Raw genomic sequence first — 15903 nt, 5'->3', positions numbered from 1 at the left:
TTGATGAATTAACTGTGTTCTAGCTGAAGAGAGTAGGGAGATTTTGGTGAATTAGCTGTGTTCTAGCTGAAGGGAGTAGGGTGATTTTGGTGAATTAGCTGTGTTCTAGCTGAAGGGAGTAGGGTGATTTTGGTGAATTAGCTGTGTTCTAGCTGAAGGGAGTAGGGTGATTTTGGTGAATTAGCTGTGTGTCTTGCTTTTCCCCACTCCCATCTTTTGATAGTTGTCCCTCGCCAAATTCCAAAGTCATCTGTGTTCATGACAGCATGTAGTGGAAAATGGCTGCCAGCTCGGGGCGTGGAAGTCAACTAGCAAGCTGGTTTACTCGTGTGGTTAGACCAGTCTGTGCCACTCTGCTCTGGTGAGAGTGTGTAGGTGCGGTCTTACAAGGTGGAGTTTCCAGACGCCACCTGTCTTAGTGTTGCACGTCACGCTCCTTGCAACCTGACGTAAATCTGCCCCCACACACACATGCACATGCACACACACACACATGCGGGCACCCTCGTGAGAGCCACAAGGAAAAGATTAGCCTGTTAACTGGCTGAGGTGATGGTAAGGTGCTTTTAGCATCATTTTAATGAGACCACCCTAAAGTGAGGTCAAACAGCAGTTGGGTGTCCTACATTTTGTACAGTATATTGCCTTGTGCTAGGAACTTTACTATTGTATCTCTGAAAACTCCAGAAAACATTCTTGCTTTCACTAAGAAAGTAAAGATCTGAACACGTTAGGACTGTACCCGACTCTTAATATCTTATTAGCAAATAATGTACTACACCATCTTATCTGCAAATATTAGACAATGATTAAGACAGTGAAACACGCCCTTTTCATGGAGGAAGTAATAACAATTTGACAAGAAAGATATTCAGTTTAAACGCGTTCTCCCAAGAAATCAGTCTTGTCTGTCTTGTAGTGGTCGTACTCATTTCAGTTAAGAAATTGGTAGCTCGCTTCTCTAACCATTGGGCAGTGGTGGCCCAATGGTTAGAGAAGCGAGCTTGTGACCAGAAGGTCGTCGGTTCAATCCCCGGGACCGGCAGGATAAATCTGGGTGGGGAAAGTGAAAAGGCAGCGCTTGCCTCTCCCTCATTACCACCACTGAGGTGCCCCTGAGCAAGGCCATTAACCCCAACTGCTCCAGTGGAGCTGCTCAGTGGCCAACAGATCAGACTGTGGTTGTACTGGTCAGCTTCCAGGTATGAATGTGTGTGTGTGAATGTGAACAGGGCGCTCCTGAAAAAGAGAGCATTGCTCTCAGTGAGACTCTCCCTGTATAAATAAAAGGTAAAAAAAAAAAAAAAGTCTCACGTGGTCAGACCCAACATCCTTTTTTGAACAATTTACTGAAGGTATGTTCGATGCTCGACCAACCCCTGAGGAGATCAGAGTAGTTGGGCACAGTAGTTTTGTGGGAAGTGTTTATTGACACAATATTGAGACCCTCAGATCTCAGTTCCTGGTGTGGGAGTGCTAAATGCTGCTTGGAATGTCACACCAAGTGGGGAGCGGCAGCATGTCCACTATGTACCAGTTTCCCATCACTCTTCACAAGGCTGAATGTTTATTGTTGCGGTTGTCGGTTTCTTCCTGGTGCGTTTTTAAATTTCATTGTTTGACAGTGTTTGTTTTTTCTCTCAACACCTAACCGTACTAGGCAGGAATTCTCCTTTGAAACTGCAAGAGGAGAAGCGCTTTGATAGTGTAGGTTTTATTGTGTTAATAGTATTAATAGAATGATGTGATTGTACTGAAACATCCCACACTTCTTTCCCACTGTACAGAGGAGGATGGTGCTGTGTGTCTGTATCGGCCGATTTTGACCTCAAATATGCGATCGGCTGATTGCAGATATTACTTAATTGTCACCGATTGCATAGCCGATCATGCTGCACGTGAGAAACATGAGGCAGCCCATTTTCATGTCTTCAATGTCCATCGTTTAACTTTCATATTGTGCTCTAACGTTTATATCATTGTGTTGCAAAGCACACACTTTGCTTTCGTCAGTGTACTCACCTCCACACACCACACCAGACTGTCAAACACACCCCTTGCGTCTTTGAATCACACAAATCAGCTGGTGATTAGAGCAGACTCAGCAGAGAAAGGTTAACTCCAGTCCTCCCGCCTACCGAGGCATTTGCATGCTGTAAAGTCCGTGTTTGATCCATATGTGCGTGTATCCTCGTAACGTTAATAGCTCTGGTTAGCTTTAGCCGCTTTAGCTTATAAATCGATAAAATAGTTTCCTTGGGTCAAAGTTATTTTTCTTGTGTAACAGGGAAATCCCGGAAATGGAGTATTTTTGTTGAGTGAACTGAACTGCATTGAACTGGTAACATGGAAATCCCGAAGTGGAATACTTTTGTTCCTTTATAAACTGAACTGAGGGAACTGGACTGAACTACTAGCCATTTAGTTCAACACAGTCTTGTGCTCCAATTATCTCACACACAAAAAATCATGTTGGCGGTTTCCTTTAGCCTACACAGTATAAAATATTGATGTAGAGAAAAAAAGAAAATGTGCTGCACTTTCAATTTGATGCATGAAATGTAGGCCTATATGTAAAAAAAAATCTATAATAGACTGCTATTCATAGCTTTCAAGGGGCGTTACGTGCTGCCGGGAACGCCCACCTGGCGGTCAAAAAAAAACTTGCCAGCCGAGTCGACTAGTTTCTCACGCTGTGTTTGTTCAGCCGTTTGTACACGCACGTGTTTGCGGCCAACATTTCATCAAAGGTAAGCTCAAGTAACGTTACAATAATGATTAAAATACCCCGTTAACGTTACTTGAGCTTACCTTTGATGAAATGTTGGCCGCAAAAACGCGTGCACTTTGATGGTAGGAAAAAAGCCATTTGCCCTCCCCAGCGACTGAACCACGTCTAATCGCACAAATCCACAACCTCCTCCTGTCTGAGTTTTCTTTCTCCGACGGGATTCTGTAAAAGCACAAGCCAGGCGTGTCTCCTCGTCGGTTAGTGCAACCGATAACACAACAGGTAGTCGGCATTTTGGCTGAACAAACACAGCGTGAGAAACTAGTCGACTCGGGTGGCAGCGGAATGAACAAGTTTGTTTTTTGACCGCCAGGTGGGCGTTCCCGGCAGCACGTAACGCCCCTTGAAAGCTATGAATAGCTGCTTAAAAAATAAATAAATAAATATACCGATATATATATATATATATATATATATATATATATATATATATATATAGATATCGGTGATCGGTGGATGATCGGTTGGGCAGATATTTCTCATAGGTGATCGGCGATCGGTGGCAAAAACGTGATCGGTGCACCCCTAGTTTTTTTAAACATGCGTTGGCTTTGACTCTGTTGTTTAAACCCTGGGTTGAGGTGTGGTGAGGTGGTGAGGTGAGGTGAATTCAGGTGATATTGTGCAATTGCCTCTGCGTGCCTAGGTGAATTATGATACAAAGGGCCCCGGGCACAGATACATACCCTCCCACCCCCCCCCCCCCCCCCCCCCACCCACCCACCCCCCCATTCCATGCTACCACAAAAACAAGTACAAGCACGAGGGGCACGTACACGCAGAGGCGCTGCGACGGACATTGAACTTTCAGAGCCATTGCTTACATCGTCTGGTGTGCGTGCCACTCTGATGTTATAAGCACGATAAGAGAGAAGACTAGCAAAACCATTGCGTCTCCCACAAGGTATTTTATCCTGGCATACATTACAGATGACGTGTTGTTGTTTGTCTCATACACTTAATGACACCTCTGATATGTTTCAGCATGTGTAACAACTAGGGGTGTCACGATACACTCAGTTCACGATACGATACGTATCACGATACTGGGTTCACGATAACGATACGATACGATACGATTTTAACAATATTTTTTTAAACTTGAATAATGACAATATATGACTGGAAAAGTAGTATTTTATTTGAAATGCACAAATACAAAACATGCTGTTGTGGGAAATTGTTATTACAATAACAACTAGAAAAAACATGAGATTGGAGATAATTATCTTGAAATAGAATGAGTTACACCGTCACTTAGATTTACTTTGAACTAAAAGGTTTCTCAGCAGTATAAATTCTCATTATGCATCTTCAGTTTTTCTTCAAACTCAAACAACAAGACTTTTCTTAATCTATTTTTTTATGCATCTTCAGTTTTTCCTGTCAAGTAAACAGTTTTGCCAGAAACTCAATTGAATGGTTTCTCTCCTGTATAACTTCTCATGTGTCTCTTCAGAGACTTGTTCAACTGAACTACTTTCCACACATTGAACTTCAACAAACAAAGACGTTTCTTAGTCTATTAAAAAATTTTTTTTTTTTTTTTTTTTTTTTTTTTTTTTTTTTTTTGCGATATGAGATTTCATCTCAACGATACATATCGTGACGTTTTACTATCGCGAAATTTCGTGGGACGATATATTGTGACACCCCTAGTAACAACACGTGTAATGTTACTCACACTGTTTTGAAATGAGGAAAGAAGTGTAGTTAATTTCATGTTTCCAACACAAGCTGCTGCCTGCTGCTGCGTGCATTTGTTTGTGCGCACGGCGCGTGCCAGTGAGCTCCCCGTGCTAAAAGCAGTTATTCAATGCGTGCGCGCACGGCTCTTATCCTAGACATCACGATGTTACCATGGGACCATCGGCTGTGCCCGACATCGTCGATGGACAATTTCGCCCAACCCTAGCAAGCCGCCCAACGCTTGTTGAGAAAGGAAATGCACGAAGCGAAATGTGGAGGTATTTTGCTTACGTTGCCGACAGCGAAGGCAAGCCCGGACACATCAAACGAAGCCAGTCTGTAAAAAGTGCTTCAACGCGACGCAGGTGAACGGATAAACATCGAACCAGCCAGGCTATTTCTCTCAGACAGGGATCCCAACTTCTTCAAATATTTCAGTTCAAAGACTGGTTAGTGAATGTGAATGATATCATACAACATACATGCCCTCTTAAGTCAAACGAGTGTGATTTATTGTGTGACAAGCAAACTTATTTCACCATCGGAGTTTTGCCGACCCCCAAAATAACGAGGATTCCCCATCCAAGTGCACACGTCACTCCCCACCCGCTCTGCAGTGGTTGTCCCCCCCCCCCCCCCCCCCCAACATACAGGCAATTTTGCTGCTATATTCACACATGCAGCGCTCAGGTGTGAAGGGAAATTCCGGGAAATTTTTGAGAAGATAGTTAAATGTGGTGCGCAGTGCATGTAAACAATGATCCAGCCGGCCGCTAAGCTACATAACGTAACGTAGTATTTTGCGAGCTCAGAAAACAATGCAGTGCAAATGAAACCACCATGGTTAGTGTATTATATTCTTGACTGCAGTGCTGACGATAGTTATATCTTGACTGAGGACTGGCAGTTTTGAATCGGCTTATGACTGTTTGTTTCATTATATAAACAGCGAAGTTTTGGTAAACAACATGCCATGTTTTTGATAATAAATGAAATAACGTTTCTCATTGGAATTTAATTAAAATATGATAGCCTCGAGTAGAGAATATAGGAGAATGTAATGTATTAATAATGTTACATTTACTGTAACTTACTGTACCAGTTTGCATAGTCATATGCTCATATCGGTGCAAAATCTGTACACAATCCACATAGAAAAAGGTCTATTTTCATTCCAGCTCAAAAATTCACTATATCGGTTTCCTTATCGGCTATCGGTGATTTTCCTGCCTCTAGTATCGTTATCGGTATCGGTTTGAAAAAACCATATCGGTCGGTCTCTATTTTGTACCAGGTGATCCCTGGGGTAAATTGTGCATCATGCATCAATTTGATGCATGAAATGTAGGCCTATATGGAAAATGGAAACTGTTCTATAATAGACTGCTATAGCTGCTTAAAAAATAAAAAAATAAAAATACCGATATAGATATATATATATATATATATATACCGGTATATATATATTAGGGGTGTGCCGATTAATCGTATAATCGATGCATCGCGATTAGTCACGTGACGATTAAAATCGATTCACAATGTTCGATTATCGATTTTTTTTTTGCTTTATTTGCAAAAAATACGGTATTTCGCCTGGAAAGCAGTTCCTTAACTATAAAACGAGACCAAAACCGAAGTACTGGAAACTGGAATCACTGAAGAAAGCATGCAGGGTGGCTGTAACATGTGATGCGTGGACTTCAGTCACAACTGAAGATAATGGAGGTACATTTGTTTGTTTACTTTAATTAATGGATACTGACAAATATACCTTGCTTAAAAAAAATCCTGTTTGGTGAAAAAGATGCATCGAAAATCGTGATTAATCGTAATCGTTTAATAATCGAATCGTAGCACCCTTAATCGTAATCGAATCGAATCGTGAGGTACCTAAGGTGGCAAACCCCTAATATATATATATCGGTGATCGGTCGATGATCGGTTGGGCAGATATTTCTCATAGGTGATCGGTGCACCCCTAGTTTTTTTAAACATGCGTTGGCTTTGACTCTGATCTTTAAACCCTGGGTTGAGGTGAGGTGAGGTGGTGAGGTGAGGTGAATTCAGGTGATATTGTGAAATTGCCTCTGCGTGCCTAGGTGAATGATGATACAAAGGGCCCCGGGCACAGATACATACCCTCCCACCCCCCACCTCCCCCCATTCCATGCTACCACAAAAACAAGTGCAAGCCAACCCTACCTGTAACCTGGCAGAATTTCTAGCCCATAAATTAACTAATAAGTTGGCCAATAAGTATGTAACATACAAAATAAAACAAACGGTAATGTCTTCATTTGATGTAGAATGCATAGACATGTAACTGATTCGTTAAACTCGCATTAAACCGTGCCCGCTACCATATTGTTTTGTACCAGGCGATCCCTGGGGTAAATTGTAAATGGACTATATTTATAGAGGTAGGTACCGTAAATTCCGGACTATAAGCCGCGGCTTTTTTCCCGTTTTTTGGCCCCTGCGGCTTATATAACGGTGCGTCTTATCTATGGATTTTTTCAGAAAAAAAAAAAAAAAAAAAAAAAAATCTCTCTTTTTTAGCACTCTTTCTAACTATAAATCCACTTCTGTTTTAATTTCCTCTCTTGCCCTCTTTTCACCACACCGCGGACACTGTGTGCACTGTAAAAATAAACAACGGTGGTGTTGTGTTATGTTGTTTTGTTGAAATGTTGTAATACGGTAAATGGGAGCTTCCTCAAACAGCCATCTCTTCCCGACAATCCCCTCTGTGCGTGACCACTTACATATGGTAATTACGGTAAGCAAACGGCCACTCGGGCAACAACTCCCTCCCCCGACTACCAGGAGAAAATCACAAACTTCAGCGAATTCACACAAAGGAAGATCAAGGAATATTCACAACAAGACGAGCAGTAGAAGCAACACTCTCACTTACCATGGGGAAGGTACGCAGAAATTCACACGAGGCAGCTTTCAAGTTGAAAGCAGTCAATCTCGCATTAAAAGAGAGCAGCCGCCGATCAAACAGAGCAGCCGCGCGTAACCTGGGCAAAAGGGACTGTCCGTCCGGGGGAGAACTACTGAACAACTCCCTCCCGACTACCAGGAGAAAATCACAAACTTCGGCGAATTCACACAAAGGAAGATCACGGAATATTATAGGAGTGTGAAAACATCCACAATTACCAACGGGTTCCAAAACGCTGGACTGCTGCGGGATGAAGAGGATCACCGCTGCGGGGACTGCCCCCTAGTCCGATACCTCACGAGTCCGATACCTCACGAGTCCGACACCTCATGGTTTTGGGTTAGGGTCTGGGGGAGGTTAGGTTTAGGCGTGGGGGTGGGAGAGGTTAGGTTTTGGGTTAGGGTCTGGGGGATGTTAGGTTTAGGCGTGGGGGTGGGAGAGGTTAGGTTTTGGGTTAGGGTCTGGGGGAAGTTAGCCTCTTTTTTCGGACTCGTGAGGTGTCGGACTCGTGAGGTATCGGACTCGTGCCATGGCACCTGAAGGAGAGAGGAGAGTGGTTGACGAAGCCACCCTGAACCTGTTCGTTTCCGACACTGAAGATGAGGACTTTGGTGGTTTCAGTACGCAGGAAGAAGAGGAAGACGAGGATTAGTGACTTGACTTCTCTGGTTACAGGTTTGCTGCACATATAGCCTATTGTTGTGTGATTTTGTCTGGGGATTAGTGACCTGACTTTTGTTTTGTTTTGTTGAAATGTTAATAAATGGGAGCTTCCCCAAACAGCCATCGCTTTCCCGACATTCCTCTCTGTGCACGAACCCTTTCATATGGTAATTAAACATCAAAACACCCGCGGCTTATAGTCCGGTGCGGCTTATAGAAGAAAAAAATAGTCAATTTTGGTCCCGCGGCTTATACACCGGTGCGTCTTATAGTCCGGAATTTACGGTAGATACTTTATTGATCCCGAAGGAAATTCATGTACCAGCAGCTCACATACAGTCAATAAAAACACACAGTAGACAAATTAGAAAAACACAGTAAAAAATATATAAAAAGATACTAACAGACCGTGTGCAAAAGCCAGAACCTAAAGTGACCGAGTGCCTAGAGAACATAATAAATAAAAACAGGCAGGGCTAAAAAAAAAACAGAGACAACAGAGCGAAGGCATACACATTAGGGCTGTCACTTTTTCCCAAAATAAAATTCGAAAGAACTTTAATTGCCCGAAATTCGTTCGAATATATTCGAAGTTTTTTGGTTAATTAAAAAAAAAAAAAAAAAAAATCCCAGTCCAGCAGCCTGTTGCACCAGCTGAACGTAAGTTCTGTCTTAAGTTAGGGTGTAAAGTCCACACTAACTGCTACGTTCAAACTACCGGTAGTTAGTTTGACACTAAAGTTGTGTCTTTGTTTGGTTGCACCACGGAGACGTAAGGTACATCTTAACTAGTAGACCCTAAAGTCCATACTAACCAAAATAGTGTCGCAGACAATGACGTGTACAGTATCTGTGACCAATCAGTGAAAAGCACGGTGGAAACGGTGTTTATTTACGGTTGTTTAAGTAAGTGGAGTGAAAACAGGACATGTTGCCCACCGCAAATTAGTGCTTTCATATTTCATCAACACTAATCAAATGAGAACGTTATTGAGTAACGTTCGTTTAGGTTCATATTACTGTTAACGTTTATCTGTGAGCTCTTCATCAGTATTGTAGGCTAATTTACCACCATCCTGCCTCGCTAAATTGTTGCGGTTATTTTAATTTGTATGCAGTGCTGCAGCTTGTGGGAAACAAAAGCGTGAGTCATCAATATCAAAGGGTGTAATTTATCACGGAGAGCGCGTTGCGGACGCAAAACCACGATGCGCCACGGTGCTAAGTTGCAATCCGTGCCAACTGCTATTTTACGGAGGACTTTACACCTAGTAAGACGTAGGTGTAAATTTTATGTTCTAACTTACGTAACCTACGTTGTAACTATTTCACTTGGTGCAACCCAAATATTTTTAGTAGTGCGTAAACTCGGACTTAGTGAGACTTTACGTTTCAACTTACGCACAGCTGGTGCAACCCACTGCAGGCCACCGGGCATCAGCCCGTGTTAGCTTGGACGCTCACAGTCACAACACTGCCTCACAAACTTGGCTGCATCCAACTCGAGACAACTTTTCAGACCCTGGAGACAATCTTTCTCAGAAGAGACTAACGTGACAAATCTGGAGACTTTTTCTGACATGGGATTAACATTACCAGCAAGCAGCAGTTGGTTAATTTTGGTTCATAAAGAAAAAAAGAAAAAAATTATTAATTAAAAAAAAAAAAAAAAAAAAAAAAAAATCGAACAGTCAATTTACATATCGAACACGAATCCCTCCCCCACATTCGAAGTTGCATTCGAATTTCGAATGAAAAGTGACAGCCCTAATACACATGACCTCACTTCCCCCGCTGGGAAGAGTTAAAAAGTCGGAACGGCTCTGGGGACAAATGATTTTATATAGTCATTTTATATAGTCTATCGACTACCCAAAGCACTTTTACATGAATACCTCACATTCACCCATTCCCACACCGACGGCGTCTGCAGCCATGCAGGGCGCTAACTGCTCGTCGGGAGCAGTTAGGGGTTCAGTGTCTTGCTCAAGGACACTTCGACACACTGCCGGGAGGAGCCAGCCTCCAACCGGGAACCTTCCGATTCCCACAGTTCTCCTTTATACATTAATAATGTTGCTGTTGGTTGAATATTCACTCGTTCAGCACAGAAATGTGTCAATGTTTTGAACTTGTTTCCTTTTTTGTGTTTCCTTCTCACAGGTCCTAATCTGCTGCTGCAAAATACTGTCAACAGACTCGCCACTTCCTGTTCTGTTTGCTTCAGCGCCTGTTGCTAAAACGAACACGCCTACCCTCAAGGACCTATAGCAGTCGAGCGCCTGGTCTAGCTACCACACCTACCTGCCCAAACGACTTGTGCTCAGTCCAGGCAGGCACACACACACACTGCATTTCAGCTGTGTGACTCACACACACACACACACTCACAAAGGAGGATTCAGCAGCGCCCACACACCCAACAACACCCACAGCAAATATGGCCGACAAGCTGGCCAGCCTGGCTAAGACCCTTCTGCGTCGCAGGCCGTTGGACTGCTCTAGCGAGGAGACCCGTTTCGCCCGCTGCCTGTCCACCCTGGACCTCATCGCCCTGGGAGTGGGCTCCACACTCGGCGCTGGCGTCTACGTGCTCGCCGGCGAGGTGGCCAGAGAGAAGGCAGGACCCGCCATTGTCCTCTGTTTCCTAATCGCCGCGCTCTCCTCCATGTTGGCGGGACTCTGCTACGCTGAATTTGGCGCCCGCGTCCCCAAGACGGGCTCCGCGTACCTTTACAGCTACGTGACGGTCGGCGAGATCTGGGCCTTCATCACAGGCTGGAACCTCATCCTCTCCTATGTGATTGGTGAGCTTCCTAATGTTTCTGCAGCATGCTTTATATCAGGGTTCCCCAAATAGCGGCCCACGAGCGCCCCCTGTGTGGCCTGCGCTGGAATTGCTCCCCCTCCCCCCCTTTTTTTTTTACAGTGCACCTGAACGCAACATGCAAGATACCCGCTAAATAAGTGTCCAAATGTTCATGTCATTCTGGCCAATACTCCACTTCTGTTATAACATTTCAGTCTGGAATATGGAATATCTTTCAATCATCTTTATGACTAAAAGGCTAAAAGTAATCTCATGTGTAAGAAATGACACATTGAGGAATTGAGGAAGTTTGAAGTAAAAATTAACTTCAAGAGTGCATCTTTCTTCTTGTGTGACCCTCAACACAGGCTTTGAGAATCCACTTACAGATACTTATGCTTAACTAACTATAAAACCCATCATATCTCTATATAATCAGACAATAAAAATCATGGACAAAAAAACCAATGAGGCGGCACCATTGTCACATCTTGGGGAAACACAAAATGCTCAGCTTTGGAAGTTTCATAAGCTATTCAAACCTAAAGCTTATTCTTAAATGTCTGCATGGACACGCTCCTTCCTCTTTTAACGATCACGTTGGAAGACACCAGCAGACCAGTAGAATTAACACACGATGTGTAAAACAATCAGTTTTCTCTGTTAAAGGAGCAAAACTATGGAACAGTCTACCTACTGAGCTGAAAACACAACACGAGTTTAATGTTTTTAACTCCAGTACTCGTATCTGGCAATTCATGAAAAGGTGTGACTTTGCCCTTAAAAAGTCTCCGGCATCTAGTGACCCTCCTTGTCAATACATTTGTATGTACGGCTTTACTCATCTATTTTTATATTTGTTTCTTTTTGGCTATGTCTTTTGGGGTGTATTTTAATGTAAAAGTCACCTGTGGACGGGTGCGGAAAATTTGCGTTCCGTTATAAACACTTAACACTGTGTATCTGGTTGTTGTTCATACATGTATGTTACATCTCCAATGCTCTGTGATGTCCATATGAAATAAACTTAATCTTAACCTTAACCTTAAATTAACCCACCCAGTGAGAAAAGGATGAAATATTGGTGGTTAAGACTGAATAATGACATCACAACTGTTAATTTAAAATGAATTATTCCTCTAAATCTGGCTTCAAATGTTTCGTGCCGGTGCTCGGCCCCCAGCCCTCGGTCCTCAGCAAAATGTGGCCCTTGGTGAAAACTAAGTAATTGGGGACCCCTGCTTTACTGTATATGGTGACTCCTGTTCATTCATACCACTGTGACATTGATCCATTTAAATAAGTCAGACTACAAGATGATACTGTGCGATGATGACTCCTGTCTTCTCAGCTTATGAAGAATGAGAGAAGATTGCAGAAGGCAGTCACATCCCTGACCTCTCCAATGTCTCTCATTCAGGTACGGCCAGTGTGGCAAGGGCATGGAGCTCAACCTTTGACAACCTGGTGGAACAGAAGATCTCTGGGTTCTTCAGAGCTTCCATGCCGATGAAGGTGCCAGGGGGTGTCCTGGCAGAGTACCCCGACCTGTTCGCCCTTATCCTGGTCCTGCTGCTCACCGGTGAGTTTGTCTTGCTAGTACTCAACATAGAAATCCAATGTTCGTGACCAATTCATCTTGTTTATTAATTCTTCTTAGTGTCTGAATATCACTGACATGCCTTTATGTGTCACTTGAACAGGCATGGAGATGAACCTTAAACCAAAATAGTGTCCAAATCATTAATTTTCACTCATTGCAATCCAAAGCTCTCTCTCTCTCTCTCTCTCTCTCTCTCTGTTTTTATTTTTTTAAGTGCCTTAAACTGAAGTACTCCTTAGATTACTTTCTACAGTGACATTAATTCTAGGATGTATGAAATGTGCTATACAAATTATGGATGTCGACCGTTTAACCGATAATCGACCGTTTCAACATTAACCAATTAATATCAGTTACACGGTAAAAAACAAAAAACACGTCCCCTAAACACGTGCAGAGAGTGATAAATTTGCATTATACATTTTGTCTTTAACAATCCTACTATCAACACTGACAGCCTACCGTAATACTGTACTAATGTTAACTACAGCTAATACAATACTAACAGAGTGAGAGAAGAGAGGTGGTTTGAACGGGCTGAACCCCGACATGCAGAAGTCCGTGTCTGGAGTAAAACATGATGGAATATAAAACGTGCGCGTTACTTTTTCTTCACTGGCTCATTCGGTCTCACTTTCTCTCCCTCCGTCTCTGCATGTTCATCATGCACACGCATGCATGCGTGCGCGCTGAATTACCGTGTTTACCACGTTCCAAAGATGCAGACATGAAGCGGTCTAATTGACGATTGAAAAGTATCAATTAACGTTAGTCTTTACTGTCCGACACATGGCAGCAGTTCGGAGAAATTGTTTCTCAACGAGAGACGGATTGTTTTCTAGGCTGCATTGACACTGACCGCTGCGTGCGGACTGCCCGCTGCACTCATGCACTCTGCACTCTGCACTCTTGTCCCAATTTCCCCCCGGGGATCATTAAAGTCTTTCTGATTCTGATCTGATCATCTCCATGTGTTGTATAGGCCAGGCAGACACACAGAGAGCATATAGCCGTCGTGTGAAGAGAGCGGGAGAAGGGGTGAGAGAGAAGCAAACTATTTTTTGCAGATCTCAAAAGCACATAAACCACTGTGGGATTAGTGAGACTATTGCTATTATTAGTGAGACTATAGCTTCGTCAGTGCACCCTGCAGCCTGGGCTGTCGTCCGCTCAAACACTTCACGGGGCAGCTGCGTGTCATAATATGCCCTTAATATGCAACACGTGCAGCTCCAAGCAGTATAGCCTTATCAGAGGAATGTTTTTGTTTAGATGGCTGGAGGATTCAACTTGTCTTTTCGTTTTGTTAATGTGTTTTCTTCTGCTTGTAGATGTAAAAACAAACGCTTTCTAATGAAAACAAATAAAGCATTTGTTGTGGTAATGGTTTAATGGGGCACAGACACTCAAATAGCGCATTTTAATCTTCTCGGTTAACCGATCAATAGTCGACTAATAAGAGTCAGTTGTTGGTAAAAAAAAAAAAAAAAAAAAAAAAATCCGACATCCCTATTACAAATAAACTTGTCTGCATGCTAAAAGCGTAACCAGGTGTGCTCAAACTTTTGACTTGTGCCCAAAACGCACGGCGGCACAACACACGTGAGTCGCGGTGCATGTTTGTGCTACTCAAAATATTTTCTCAAGGTTGGCAGGTCTGTTGTTGGCATCCTAAATGAAATAAATTGCATAATATCACACTAATATCATAGCAGCTAGTGAGGGATGCTATGCCAGTTGCAGTGCCGTTAAAGGAACACTCCGCCCATTTTCAACCAGCTTTGTATCATTAGAACATCAGTAGTATATCAGAAAACTGTAAACGGGTTTGAAGTCTGTCATTTAATTTGACAGTTATTGAGTGTTAAAGTGTGGACCAGTGATGTCACTGGTCCACACTTTAACACTCAAATTAATAACTCATTAACTCAAATCAACTCTCAATAACTGTCAAACTACCGTATTCATCATTCATCTAGTTTGACAGTTGAGAGAGTTGATTTGAGTTAATGAGTTATTCATTTGAGTTAGTGTGGACCAGTGACGTCACTGGTCCACACTTTAACACTCAATAACTGTCAAATTAAATGACAGACTTCAAAACCCGTTTACAGTTTTCTGATATACTACTGATGTTCTAATGATACAAAGCTGGTTGAAAATGGGCGGAGTGTTCCTTTAAGGAATAATGGTGATTGTCGCTGACGGATGATATGATGGAAGTGATGATGCAAGTAGGGCTGCAACTAACAATTATTCTCATTATCGATTCATCTGTTAATTATTTTCTCAACTAATCGATGGCGGAAAATGTCGATCACTTTTTCCCCAAAGCGCAAGATGACCTCCTCAAATGTCTTCTTTTGTCCTGACCAACAGTCCACAACCCAAAGATAATCAGTTTACTGTCACAAGAATATAAAAACCAGCAAATATTCACATTTAATAAGCTGGAACGAGAGAATTTATCATTTTTTTCTTCAAAATTGGTCTATATAGAACTTGACAATTCATTTTCTGTTGATCGACTAACTGTTGCAAGGACACATCTACCCACACACCAGAACATGCAATAAGTGGTGAAATATGTCCTCCCATCCCTCTCCCTCCTTATACCCCTTCTTTTGTCCTTCCTCTCTCTCTGTCCTTCCTGTCCCCCCCGTCCCCCCAGGCCTTCTGTCGTTCGGAGTGAACGAGTCGGCCTTGGTCAATAAGATCTTCACGGGCATCAATCTGGTGGTGTTGGGCTTCGTTATCATCTCCGGCTTTGTTAAAGGAGACACGGCCAACTGGAATCTGGTAGCGGACAACTACACGACATTCTACCACACATCCAACAAAAGCATGACTATGGAGTAAGTATTTGACACATGCAACCACTCTGTGAATGAAGTTATACATTTTTATTTGTGGTTGATTCGAATTTTAGCCAATTGACCAAACTGTGTGCCTCTCTTCCTCTGCCACCCAGTCTTAATGCCAGTCTGGACAAAGAATTTGGCGTAGGTGGTTTCGCCCCATTTGGTGTGTCTGGAATTCTGTCTGGTGCTGCCACCTGCTTCTACGCATTTGTGGGCTTTGACTGCATCGCCACAACAAGTGAGTGCTTTTAACATTGAATTCAATGGTAAAGTGAAAGTATGGTGAAGTTAGCTGAACGGATGCATATCTAGATCACAAGTATATAGTCAGTATCACAATGAATTGATTTCACTATGGGCTCGATTTGGACTGTAAAGTTATGCAACTGAGGCTTTTAGGCGTGCCTTTACTCGCACATTAGTTTATTCAAACACTCTGCTCGTTTGTCCGTTGCTATGGTGGAAAATTTGTACTTTTGTCCTTTTCATGTCTTAATGCTGAGTCACACATGCATTTAAATAGCTTTAGTTTTTTTT

General features: G+C 42.7%; 1 protein-coding gene across 2 annotated transcripts in view; it reads left to right on the top strand.

The window, feature by feature from the left end:
• slc7a3a (solute carrier family 7 member 3a) overlaps positions 1 to 15903 on the top strand; it is a 48612-nt gene that overhangs the window by 12263 nt on the left and 20446 nt on the right. For both annotated transcript variants that reach the window (XM_083650208.1, XM_083650209.1), the window contains exons 2-5: positions 10257 to 10900; positions 12323 to 12484; positions 15177 to 15360; positions 15477 to 15604. In XM_083650208.1, coding sequence (XP_083506334.1) covers positions 10534 to 10900; positions 12323 to 12484; positions 15177 to 15360; positions 15477 to 15604 — 841 coding nt within the window. In that variant the 5' untranslated portion in view covers positions 10257 to 10533. The remainder of the gene's footprint in view (positions 1 to 10256; positions 10901 to 12322; positions 12485 to 15176; positions 15361 to 15476; positions 15605 to 15903) is intronic.

This window comes from Poromitra crassiceps (assembly GCF_964638095.1).
Source record: "Poromitra crassiceps genome assembly, chromosome: 1".
Classification (NCBI taxonomy): Eukaryota; Metazoa; Chordata; class Actinopteri; order Beryciformes; family Melamphaidae; genus Poromitra; species Poromitra crassiceps.
Note: the sequence above shows the minus strand (reverse complement) of the source record. Positions and strands in the feature narration are given on the sequence as shown.